The sequence below is a fragment of the Bubalus bubalis genome, chromosome 12 (assembly GCF_019923935.1).
Source record: "Bubalus bubalis isolate 160015118507 breed Murrah chromosome 12, NDDB_SH_1, whole genome shotgun sequence".
In the NCBI taxonomy this organism is placed as follows: Eukaryota; Metazoa; Chordata; class Mammalia; order Artiodactyla; family Bovidae; genus Bubalus; species Bubalus bubalis.
The window spans coordinates 25,655,880-25,668,992 of record NC_059168.1 but is presented as its reverse complement, the minus strand read 5'-3'; the positions used below and the strand labels follow the sequence as shown (position 1 = coordinate 25,668,992).

Sequence of the window (13,113 nt, the reverse complement as noted above, 5' to 3'; positions counted from 1 at the left end):
AGTAATAGATGTGATAATAGTAGTATCTTTATTTTTCAAAGAATAACAGAAATTTCAATCTACCAAGGACCTCAGAGATCATTCTGATTCAGGCCCTCATTCTCTAAGGAGACTAAGGTCCACAGATAAAAGGATTTGTCCAAAGTCAAACAGCCAGGCAGAGGCAATGTTGGAGTGCAAATCTCAGGCTCTTAGCCTCAAGATGCTAGGGACAGAGCAGAGAACAAAGCAAACAAATTTCTGTCCTCATGGAACACAGATTCTAGTTGGGGGAGACAGACAAAAAACAGAGAGCAAATGCTATGGAAAAATAAACCATAGGGCCAACTAAGGGAAATAAAAAGTGCTAGAAGTTGGAGAAGAGTAAAGGACTATATTGGAATAGCGTGGTCAGGGTAGAGATCATTGAGAAGGCACTGTCCGAGCCAAGCACTGAAGGAGAAAAGGAACCAGCCATAATGACATCTGGGGGAAGAATACCAGGTAGAGCAAACACTCAGTGCATAGGTCCTGAAACCAAAGCATACCTGGTATGTTCCAGGAAAAGCAAAAGGGTCTGGGTGGCCAGAGCTGAGTTAGAGAGGAGAAAGGAGGAGATGAGGTCAAAGACGTCAAAGAACCATGTAATACCTTATAGTCAGTATAAGGAGTCTTTGCAGTGTTTTGAGCAAAAGTGTGCTATAACCTGATTCCAGCTGTCAAGGGGGCAAGGTAGTAGCAAAGAGACCAATGGAAGCCAATATATTAAATCTATGAGAGATGAACAGCTCCTGTTGAAGCTGAGGGGCTTGGGAGTACATAGGGGTTTCATGGATCAGTTTGAAAACCAACATGCTATGCCACATTAAAGGCTTTTGTAAAATACAGATATCATTTAATATGACTGACTCTCTAGAACCTATATCTACGCCGAACATTTCTTCAAAATCCACAAAAATTGTAGACCTGCCCAAAGTAAGTTTTCTTAATATCAGATTTTTTAGGTGTATTCTCCACATTTTTTGGCTCAGAGGTTAAAGCATCTGCCTGCAATGCAGGAGACCTGGGTTCGATGCCTGGGCTGGGAAGATCCCCTGGAGATGGAAATGGCAACCCACTCCAGTATTCTTGCCTGGAGAATCCCATGGACAGAGGAGCCTGGTGGGCTACAGTCCACGGGGTCGCAAAGAGTCGGACATGACTGAGTGACTTCACTTTCCACATTTTTAGGTGTATTCTCTGCCATTTAGCAGTGTAATGAATTTAGATAAAATAAATCCATCCGTACTATAAATTATTCAGAATCAAAAAGTAACTATAAAAGAGAAATCTCATTTAAGCCAAGTATTTCACTTTATTCCTGTAATGAAGTGATCTCTCTTTTACAGACAAGCTTTAAAAAAATAGATTATCTTGTCTGCAATCACAAAGAAAATTCTGAAGAGGATTAGGACTAAAATATGTGTCTTAGTCCTCGGTGAATATTCTTTTCACTATGAGGCTTCCTGGTGGTGCTAGTGGTGAAAAAAAAAAAAAAACCCTACCTGCCAATTGCAAGAGATGTAAGAGATGCAGGTTCCATCCCTGGGTCGGGAAGATCCCATGGAGGAGGGCATGGCAACCCACTCCAGTATTCTTACCTGGAGAATCCCAGGAACAGAGGAGCCTGGCAGGCTACAGTCCATAGGGTTGTAAACAGTCGGACATGACTGAAGTGACTTAGCACATATGAGTGGAAAGCAGTACTCTGAGATTTTTTTTTAAGTCCCATTGTAGAGATAAACTTCCCACTAAATATCCTGAACTCTGTGGAGCTGTCTTGTGGGTGTGCAACCTTCCCTTACCTCGCTTCAGGGCTCTGGGGCTGCCTGGCCCACTCCGACTGCGAGAGTCTGACTCCGAAGTCCGGGAGCTGGATCTTGAACTGTCTTCTTCTTCTGACCCAGAGGAGTCATCCAGGAACGGGCTGCTGCTTATCTGGGTCGCCTTCTAAAGAGAAACAAAATAGCCTCCCTGTGTGTCCATCTCTAAAGTTATCTCTCTCTCTAGGTACAGAATTTTACCAGAAGTTAAGGAATAAGCTTTTTTTAAGGAATAGAAGAAAGCATCTTGCTATTATCAAAGTCACACTTGTTAAATTCCAAATTCCAATCAGCAAGGCATTTGTAAATGATAAAAGATTCCTAAGACCATACGGCTATTCATATCTGATGCTTTTTCTTCTGATGATACTTATTTTAATCAGGCACTTCACGCAAGGGAGGGGAACCCCGGCAGTGATTTGAAGAGCTTTCTAAATTAGTTGTTTTCTTTACACCATTAACACTATTTCCTTTAAACAATTAACAGTTATGGATGGGGCAGAGGCTCACATGCAGCATAACAAAAATGGAGCATATCAGACCTCTATTACTGATTAAAATAAATATCTTCTCAAGATTTTTCCATTTCTTCTCTTTTAATAATGTGCTAGTGTGAACTTCTAAAACACCCTATAAAGGGAGTTTATGTAAAATGTCAAGAATGGAATTTGGAGCTTGAATAAAGTTTTTTTGATCCACCATGAAGAGACCCACGTGTTTAACAATAATGAGTTACCCCCTTCAAAGTTGTATATACTGGGGTTGTCATGTTCTTGTATATCAGAGATGTATAAAGTCCTGATGTGGTGTAGGAAAGCATTGCAACAGAATCTGAAACAGAAAACAAAATGATTTGTTAAAAAAACAGATCTAACTAGCACTTAGGTCTATTTCTTATGAATGTGAATTAACAAAATTTCTAATTAAAGAGACACTGGATGAACACATGATATTCATTATACAGTCTACTTTAAGAACGATGGCATCCACAGTTTAAATTATACACTCTTACATGGTTCATTACATACCCAAGTGTGCTAGCTCCCCAACTAGCCGATAACCTCTTTGAAAGTGAGGATCTTAGCTTTTGTTTCTTTGGTATCTCCATTCAGCTCAGGCTGGGTGGAAATGAGTACAGATACCTACTGACTGATTCAGTGAGCAGTACCGGTGAAGATATTCTCTGATTATTCAGAGCCCTATTGGTGACCCAGTGTTAAAATATCATCACTTTTAATCCTTTAGCAGGTGACCCTCAAATTGAAAGGTTAGAATATATTTCTTGAGTGGCAAAAAACCAATGATAGATAGCGGAAAAGGAATAGAATATTAACGGTAAACCTCTAAGATACAGATTACAGATAGGAAAGGAGGGGGCCAGTAGAAGGAAGTACAGAAAAATGTCTCTTTTTATTTCAGACAGTTCTTTGTGGTTTGGTTTTATTTTTCATAATGAGCATGTATTTTTTCTATAATAAATTTTTGAAGAAAGAAAGAAAGGAGGAATGTGTTTTAAACTCTGGAAAAAGAAGACATAGAGATCACTATTTTTATAATTTAAACAGCTGAAATTCCAGTGTCCAGGCTTTAGCTTCTTTGGGGTAAAATCATGAGATACTCGCTACATGAGAGTTGAACATCAATGTGCCCCTATACTAACATGAATTTCAATTTTAAAATATAAATCAGCAACTTCAGAAAGCCTTTTCTGAAAGTTGGCAAAACTGTATTTATTCAAATGACTTTAGACATTTAGGAAATTCTTGGCTAGTGAAATGGCAATACAAAATCACTTATTCTTTAAAAAAATGTTTTTATTACAGTAAAAAACACATAAGATAATATTTACCATATTCACACTGTTGTCAATCAGATCTCCAAAACATTTGTATCTTGAAAGTCTGAAACTCTATACCCATTAAGCAACTGCTCCCCTTCCCCAATACTTCGTAACCCCTAGGAACCACAACTCTGCTTTCTGATTCTATGAATTTGACTACTTTGGATACTTCATATAAGTGGACTCATACAGTGTTTGTCTTTTGTGACTGCTTATTTCAATTAGCACAAAGTGCTCAAGGTTCATTCATGATGCAGCATACAAAAACACTTACTTTTATGAACATTCTCCATATTGAAGGCCTCAGACATTCGAATGCCTGATTTGGCTACAGCATAAATTCTGCTTTCCTAATGTAAAAGAGAGATTTAAGCTGGATATTTGAAGCAAAGAAGCAATTACTTTCAATACATATGTTTTTCATTTGTTCTTCATTTAACAGTCACCAGAGTACAGCATTATTATAAAGCTGTCACCAGTGCCAACTAAAATATGCCACTGTGAACAGCACTGCAGAATTTTTTTCCATCCATTAGTCACTCCATTATCTTTGTTCCCAAATTTTTGCTTAGTATTTTAAATTATTTTGAAGAGACAGGAAAAAAAGCAAAAGAAAGCTTGTTCACAACCACTGACTATTCATAAACACCACGATTAATATGCCATCATTTCAGAACATGGTTCAAGAAAAAGAAGAAAACCTTGAATGGCCATAACAAAAGCCAGAAACCATTTACTATCTTTCACTACACACAAATATTATCTTTAACAATATACCATTCTAGAATATGGTTAAAGAAAAAGAGAAAGCCAAAACTTGAAGTCAGAAAGCACATACAAAGTAGCATTAAGTTCTATCACCTTCATATTACAATGAAGTTGAAGAAACACCTGAAGTCAAATAATCAGTGAATTTGAGAACGGCAATAAAATTTATACAGTCTTGTTCCAAAAGTAGGTTGTTATTTTCTCTTCTTCTCTGAGATTTCTCAAATGGGTACTGGAAGGCTGTTAGCCCTGTCCCTTTGAGAAAAGGGACTCCAGGTTGTTCCTCACGCATAGATCACCATGTCCTGAACTTTGTAATACACCTAACCCGCACAATTGTCTGGGTCAGGACACAGGAGGCAACTCAGGCAGTCCTCTTTAGGACTATGCTAGCCAGGGGCTTTGAAGCAATGTGCATGAAATCTCTAATCATCTGAGACACTTTAGATTGAAGAGTCACTGACGGAATGAATCAGAGGCAGCTTCTCTGACAGCGTGATGGTGAGATACACACAGAGACAAATAGCAGAGCAGACAGAACAAAAAGACACATAAAAATAAGACAGTAAGTGAGGTATGTAGAAGCCATGAGAGAGGCAAAGGTGACAGTCAGCAGACGTGAGAGAAGCAGATAGTCACTGCAGACAGGAGAGGGCAAGCTGAGCCATGGGACCAGGGACAATGGGTGTCACCTGTTTCTAAGATGCTGATCATCAGAGGTGCTGCTGAGTCATCACATGACCTGCTAGAGTGACTGTTGTATTTTTGAATGATATTCCAGTTCAATAAGGGTGGGCTATGCCTTAAAACTGCCTTAAAATAAACCCCTAAAATTCCTTAAAGTAAACTTTCATAAATTGAGGTGATTAGAATATACCTCTTTAACGTGAAACTTGAAAATACCCAACAAACAGAAATAAAACCTCAAACTTGGCCAATGTGTTGGAAGGCTTCTGCAAAGCAATACTACTTTTTCAGAAATGGATAGCTTCAGAAAATAAAGTGAAGAGAGAAAGGCAAAAGACCAGTAAAAATGGTTTGCCAAGTAAAATGAATGTGAAACCCTAGCCTAAATCGCCAACATAATCTCAACATAATAAAAGAAGCAAAATTTCAACTCCTAACTGCCTAAAGGGTAACATAATTGGAATTCCAGAGATTCACGTGCCAATAATGTTCATTTTTTATGTTATCCAGAATTTAGTAATAAACTGCAGGTGGTTTCAAGTGGACTTTGCAATGAAATGTTCTTTTAAAAGTAAATAAGAGAGATACATCTCAAGGTCTGAATTTATAGTAGGAAAACATAATTGCCTTATTTGCTTAAAACTGCATTGGTCACTAAATAAAAAATAATAACAGAACATGACTCTGAAAACCTCAAAATCCTGCAACCCAGATGATTCTCTTGAGGCTAAAGGTTAAACTATGTCAGTATGTGAAGGGAAACTTCAATCTACAAAACAGATAATTTCACTTTGTTTCAAATATAGGAAGAATTTTTAAAATTATTTTCATGAATTTATTTGGGGGGCTGTGCTGGGTCTTCACGTGGCACATGGGCTCTCCAGTTGTACCTCGTGGACTTAGTTGCCTGGAGCATGTGGGATCTCAGTTCCCCAAATAAGGATTGAACTCCCATCCCTTGCATTGGAAGGTGGACTCCTAAACACTGGATCATTAGGGAGGTCTCAGGAAGAATTTTCTTAATCTAGTGATTCCCAAGAAAGTGAAAGTGTTAAGTCACTACGGTCGTGTCTGACTCCTTGTGACCCCATGGATCGTAGCTCACCAGGCTTCTCTGTCCATGGGATTCCCCAGCCAAGAAAACTGGAGTGGGGTGCCATTTCCTTCTCCAGGAGATCTTCCTGACCCAGTGATCGAATCCAAGTCTCCTGTATTGCAAGATGATTCTTTACTATCTGAGCCATCAGGAAGCCCAAGAATCACACAATAGGTTAATTATTACATTAATGGTCAATGTTTCAATGGAAGAAATTTCAAACTATTCTAGATACAGGAAGATGCTTTTGGTCAAAGCAATGGATTGATAAGCTCATAACGAGTAAAATTAAATTTCTCTTAAAGTCAATCAAGTAAATAATTAAGTTCAAAACTTGATGGCCAGTAGGTATCCTGGCCCAGAATTTACCCACCATTAGAAAGAACCCTTTTTCCTCACCCTGGTGTTTCCATGTGGTATGCATGTGTGCTAGGTCGTTTCAGTTGTGCCTGACTCTCTACAACCCTATGGGCTGTAGCCTGCCAGGCTCTCCCATCCATGGAATTTTCCAGGCAAGAATACTGGAGTGGGTAGCCATGCCCTCCTCCAGGGGATCTTCCCAACCTAGGGATCAAACCCACATCTCTTACATCTTCTGCATTGGCAGGTGGATTTTTTACCACGAAAGCCACCTGAGAAGCCCCCTTCCATGTGGAAGGCACTCCAAAAATTGAACATTCCTGATTCAACATTCAAAGCCAACCATTCACTTTCTCCTGTCTAAGAAAAAGGAGTGGCTTAATGTGACTGGAATGCCCAGGAGAAACTGGACATGCAGAAACCAACACCTTCGCCTTTCCTTTCTCTTGAGAAGCAGCTGTTGCACAAAAACAACCATTTGTTCTTTCTCTAGACCATGAGCTTTAGAGAAGCCGGGCCTCACTGGAGGGAGTCTGCGGCAGCTGGTCCAACACTACCTGAGCCTGGGTGGCAAAATCCAGCAATTTCCTAGGTGCAGTATTGGCTCCTGTGCCCACTAGTTCTCTAAAATCTGTTTCATCAGTAATAAAGGTAACATCTAGATCTCCCGTTTGTCTTACCCTTGTGTCTTATTTCTCAATTGATCCAGGGGAAAAGAGAAGGAAAAACTGAATTCTAAAAACTGGGAATTGTCAGAACAAAGCTGGACTGGAAAAGAAACAGGAAAAGAAGTAAAGTAAAACCAGAAAATGAGTGTTGAGAAAAAACAAACGTGTGTGCACTGCGCACAGCAACATAATTTACCCAAGAGGGAAACCGGTGCAGAGGTGGAGTTGGAGGTTTGCCACAGGCTGCTTTCTTTGCTGAGTCGCAGGCTTCCTGGTCCTCTGAACATGGGGATTCCAAGCAGTCGTAGGAAAATAATCCATCATCACAATCAGTGTCCATAGTCTCTAAAATTTCTGTATTGTCGCCATCAACTAGATCAAGATCTGTTTCCTGAGGTCTCAGTGGCCGTATCATGCTTATAGCATTTCTGTTTGTGCCAAACATCCTGTCGGAACTTAACTGTGGCTGGCTTAAGTGCCTTTTGGCTAGTGCGATGCTTAAGCTGAAAATATTAGGGATCCTTAATTTGGGAGGTGGCAGAGTGGAGGAAGGTCCTAGTTCTGTGCCTTTTCCAAGGAGTGGGTTAGGATGCTTTGGACTCAAAGCTGGGGTCAGAATAGGGCTTGGGGTGTTAGCTTCACTCGAGGAAGACGAATAATCCAACCTCTGAGACTGAAATTTTTTATTGAGTTCGTCTGAGGAACTATCACGCTCCTTTTTCCTTGATTCGGAATTTCCCTTTCCGAGAGGACAATTCTGAGCCTTCCACTGTGCCTCCTGCTGCCAAGAATACAGCTTCTTGTGTTCCAGTCTCTTTATGCCAAAGGTCTCTTCTTCAAATATTGAGCTGCTGTCGTCAGAGGCCGTGAGATACGTCTCACTGCCCATTCTGCTACTTTGGACCCCCTCTTCTGATGTGTGGCTGGAAAGGGTAGACGTGTACCTGGACTTGGATCTTCCTTTGCTCCCATCTTCCTCATCAGAACTCCAGTCATCCCCGGGAGCCCCAGAATTCTGGCATGTGCCACCATCCATCACAAAGCTTGTCCTTGTTTTACGATTCTGCTCTGACATGCAAGGGCCTTGATGCAGTGTTCTCTGACCTCGGTTGTTTTCTTGAATTTGGTTATCAACAGATTTTTCTGGAATTTCCATCTCTAGAAAAGCATACAGTATATTGGCACGCTGTCTTTAATCATACAATCTTTCTGTATATTTAGCTTTATGTATCTACACTGTACAGACTGGAATTTTCATTTGAATCAAGTTGATTTACATTACCCTTTTTTAGTTCAATGTCTTTTTTAAACCCAAGTTTGAAAACTGTAAGCTTCCTATAGACTACAATGCCCTTACACTCAACAGAATAGTATCAAAATGAAACTACTTTTTACAAAGAAACAAGGAGGAAAAAACTGACAATAGACCAAGGAGAGATAATACAAGAAGCAAAATGAAAAACAGGGCCACACTGACTATCAAAGATAGCAGCCACTAGAAAAATTCTATTTTAGAAGCAAAAAAAATAACAACCCTTTCTACCAAATTTCAAAATCATAAGTAAATTTAAACATAATAAATATAAAGCTATTGTTTAAAAAAACCTTTATTCCCAAGCTTCAATACATGAAATGTGCAAAACCATAAAGAAAACGTACACAGAGAAAAACTTTACTCACTCTACTACTTTTGGTTTAATCATAACTACAAAATGTATCTTTATAATAAAAATAACAGTCTTTAAAAATGTCTTTAGACATGGTTTATTTTTGTTTATAACATAACTAATAGAATGAACCATTGACTTCATAAACAATAAACTTAAAATTTAGTTTGAAGAGTACAAAAGAAAAACTTTGAAAACATGAAAACACAGACAGGATCTTCGTAATTAAGGCTATATAGGTTCCACAGATTGGAATCAGGCAGGTTGTTAAATCTGCAGATGAGCAAAAGCTACAGTCCAGGCAAACTCAGCTGAACTGAGCTGTATTGAACTGAAAGTGAGAAAGTTAGAAAGTGGGGAAAAAATGAAAATAACTTCTCAAAAAAAAAAAAAAAATCCACGTAATGGCATAAAAGCAAGTACCAAAGGAACCCTCTGAACGGAAAAACATTATCTAGTTTTCATAACCAAGCATAGAGACAGCTCTTAGGGCTATAATTTTTCTCCTTTGGAGGAAGGAAGCAGGAGCTGAAAATAGAAAAGATGCAAGTTCAAGTCTCTCTAAAATATTTGGGAAAAGTCACACTGGTGTTGACAAAGCCAGAAGCCAAATAAAGCAAAATTTAGAAGGGCTTTAAGACTAAAAGAAGGGTACAAATCTGCACACAGGTCCAGAGTTTGAACATGTGGCAAATACTTTCTTCTTTGAGGCAATAAAGGGAAATCAAAGCAGTTAACTAAATTTTCATCTGGTGTTCTTTTTCCTTATGAGTTTGCTGCATCATATTTAATTTCATATTGAATATCAGATAATTTTTTATATTTTAAATAAACAATGAATAGGAAGGTTACACTCCTAATCTGAAACTCGCATTAATCTTAACAAATGATTTTTCCTTTTAAAAAAATGTTAAATTCCTCTAGTCCATAAATACCTTCTATGTCTTTTCCTTCCATGAACTCAGGTTCTTTAGATGATATCTTGCTTGTTTCCTCAGATTTTACAACTTGAGGAGGACTCCTTGCTCGGGACAAAAAGCACCCAAAGGTCAGACTGCTCAGACGCTGGCCTTCTGAAAGCTTTGGTGTGGAAGCAACTGACTTCTTTCCTTGAACTTCTGCAAGACCATTAATCGAAATCAAGATCCGAATTTTTCGTAACAGTTTGTTAAACAGAGAACCAAAACATAAGTAAAAACATGGACAAATCACTCCTTAAACCAGAAAAAAGCCTAAAGTTCATCTTTATTTCTGTATAATAACTTGGAACCCTCAATGTTGAGCACCATACACAAATGTTTAATATCTGCTTATATATTTTGATGGTACAAAATATTTTTTAACTGCAAAGAGAAAACTTTCTAATCCTTTTGAAAGTAGTCAGCTCTCAAACCAGCCACAAGCAAACAAAAATCCAGATATAAATATAAACAACTAGAGAGTTACAGCTTCTTGCAGGACCAAGTACTAGTAAATACCAATCAAGTATGTACTGATAAAATTTGATTGTTGGGTAATGCTACTAATAGTGAGAAAATGGGAATGAGATCTTGGTTGTCAAGACAACCCAGGAAAATTTAGATGATCACTGGGGCAAATATCACATGATCACTGGAACAACTTTTGCTTATCATAGCTGTCAGTGTGCTTCTCATAGGACAGCAAACAAAGGGGCTTAGTCTATGACCATGATATGGAGAACCTTAATCACTTAGAGGGAAAAAAGGGGAGGGGGAAGTTTCTAGACAGAGAATTCAGATAGCTAGGTGAGCGATTACTCAAGCACCTAGTGAAAGTGAAAGTCGCTCAGTTGTGTCCAACTCCTTGTGATCCCATGGATTCTCCAGGTCAGAATACTGGAGTGGGTAGCCTTTCCCTTCTCCGGGGTATCTTCCCAACCCAGGGATCAAACCCAGGTCTCCTGCAATGCAGGCAGATTATTTACCAGCTGAGCCACAAGGCAAGCCCAAGAATACTGGAGTGGGCAGCCTATCCCTTCTCCAGGGGATCTTCCTGACCCAGGAATCAAACCAGGGTCTCCTGCACTGCAGGCGGATTCTTTACCAACTGAGCTATCAGGGAAGCCTGATAGAAAGCATCTAATCATGGGTTTAATTCATCTTCTGGGACTTGTAGCACTGCTGCTTATAAGATTAAAAACATGGAGTTTTCAGTGATAGTAAGAAAAGTTTCCAAGAAATTAAATTCCCAACTCCGAAAGAGCACCAAAGGGTAAAGTTAAATAGTAACTGATAATTGAGTAAAGACACAAAAATATCTTTAAACAGTGTCCTCCTTCAGATATATCTTTTAATATTCTCATATTGACCATAGAACTCACAGAACTAATTCATGATATTTTAATAATCACATATACACATCGATATTTTGAAAGTATTATATCATATCTATATCAGATCAGATCAGATCAGATCAGTCGCTCAGTCGTGTCCGACTCTTTGCGACCCCATGAATCACAGCACGCCAGGCCTCCCTGTCCATCACCAACTTCCGGAGTTCACTCAGACTCACGTCCATCCAGTCGGTGAGGCCATCCAGCCATCTCATCCTCTGTCGTCCCCTTCTCCTCCTGCCCCCAATCCCTCCCAGCATCAGAGTCTTTTCCAATGAGTCAACTCTTGGCATGACGTGGCCAAAGGACTGGAGTTTCAGCTTTAGCATCATTCCTTCCAAAGAAATCCCAGGGCTGATCTCCTTCAGAATGGACTGGTTGGATCTCCTTGCAGTCCAAGGGACTCTCAGGAGTCTTCTCCAACACCACAGTTCAAAAGCATCAAGTCTTCGGCGCTCAGCCTTCTTCACAGTCCAACTCTCACATCCATACATGACCACAGGAAAAACAATAGCCTTGACTAGACGGGCTTTGTTGGCAAAGTAATGTCTCTGCTTTTGAATATGCTATCTAGGTTGGTCATAACTTTCCTTCCAGGAGTAAGCGTCTTTTAATTTCATGTTTGCAGACACCATCTGCAGTGATTTTGGAGCCCAGAAAAACAAAGTCTGACACTGTTTCCACATCTATTTCCCATGAAGTGATGGGACCGGATTCCATGATCTTAGTTTTCTGAATGTTGAGCTTTAAGCCAACTTTTTCACTCTCCACTTTCACTTTCAACAAGAGGCTTTTTAGTTCCTCTTCACTTTCTGCCATAAGGGTGGTGTCATCTGCATATCTGAGGTTATTGATATTTCTCCCTGCAATCTTGATTCCAGCTTGTGTTTCTTCCAGTCCAGCGTTTCTCATGATGTACTCTACATATAAGTTAAATAAGCAGGGTGACAATATACAGCCTTGACGTGCTCCTTTTCCTATTTGGAACCAGTCTGTTGTTCCATGTCCAGTTCTAACTGTTGCTTCCTGACCTGCATACAAATTTCTCAAGAGGCAGGTCCAGCAACACCTAGGTTCCAAGGATCAATAATCCTTAGCCTCCAAAACTAAGAGGCTACCAGTGAGGACTAGAATTGCAAGCCAAAAGTATCAGGGAAATAGCATTTTGTGATTAGGCTTAGTACATACAATCTATTTCAAAGAGGGTGAACAACATAAAGACCTAAAGCTTTACTTATAAATGTGGAATTCCAGAGGAACACCAATTTTTTTCATTATATAGGTAGAGGAAATGTGTTACATAAGAAATATATTTTGGTCTTCATCCATGGTTCCTGGCACACAGCTCCTAAAACCCTTGGAATTTTCTAAAAGTGTCTTTTGTTTTCATAACAAGCCCTTTCAAACACTTCTGAATATATATTAATGAGGTGATTTCTGGAAAGCCCTGAGATGGCCTCAGGATGGGGTTGCCAGGGGAACCAACCAAATCATGAGAGGGTTAGAAATTTCAGCCTCACCCTCCACCCCCTACCTCTGACCTAAGGGGAGGAAGAAAGGGGCTGGAGGTTGAATTGCTCACCAGTGGCCAATGATTTCATTAATCATGCATCCCTACATAGGGAAACCTCTGTAAAATCTCAAAAGGATAGGGTTCGGGATGCTCCGAGTTGGTGAACACATGGAGGTGCTGGGAGGGTGTCTTATCTGCTGAGAGCCCGGAAGTTCTGTGCCCCTCCTCCTGTATCTTGCCCTATGCATCTCTTCTATCTGGGTCTCCTTGAATTACATCCTTTGTAATAAACCAGTAATCTAGGCAGTAAACTGAGTTCT

At 39.6% G+C, this 13,113-nt stretch overlaps 1 protein-coding gene across 7 annotated transcripts in view; it reads right to left on the bottom strand.

The window, feature by feature from the left end:
• The window catches only part of PLEKHH2 (pleckstrin homology, MyTH4 and FERM domain containing H2), a 104,305-nt gene that overhangs the window by 57,004 nt on the left and 34,188 nt on the right, over positions 1 to 13,113 (bottom strand). For all 7 annotated transcript variants that reach the window (XM_006056802.4, XM_044925864.2, XM_044925865.2 and 4 more), the window contains 5 exons: positions 9,863 to 10,045; positions 7,457 to 8,418; positions 3,956 to 4,031; positions 2,578 to 2,672; positions 1,824 to 1,968 (listed from right to left, as the gene is read on the bottom strand). In XM_006056802.4, the coding sequence (XP_006056864.2) occupies positions 1,824 to 1,968; positions 2,578 to 2,672; positions 3,956 to 4,031; positions 7,457 to 8,418; positions 9,863 to 10,045 (1,461 nt within the window). The remainder of the gene's footprint in view (positions 1 to 1,823; positions 1,969 to 2,577; positions 2,673 to 3,955; positions 4,032 to 7,456; positions 8,419 to 9,862; positions 10,046 to 13,113) is intronic.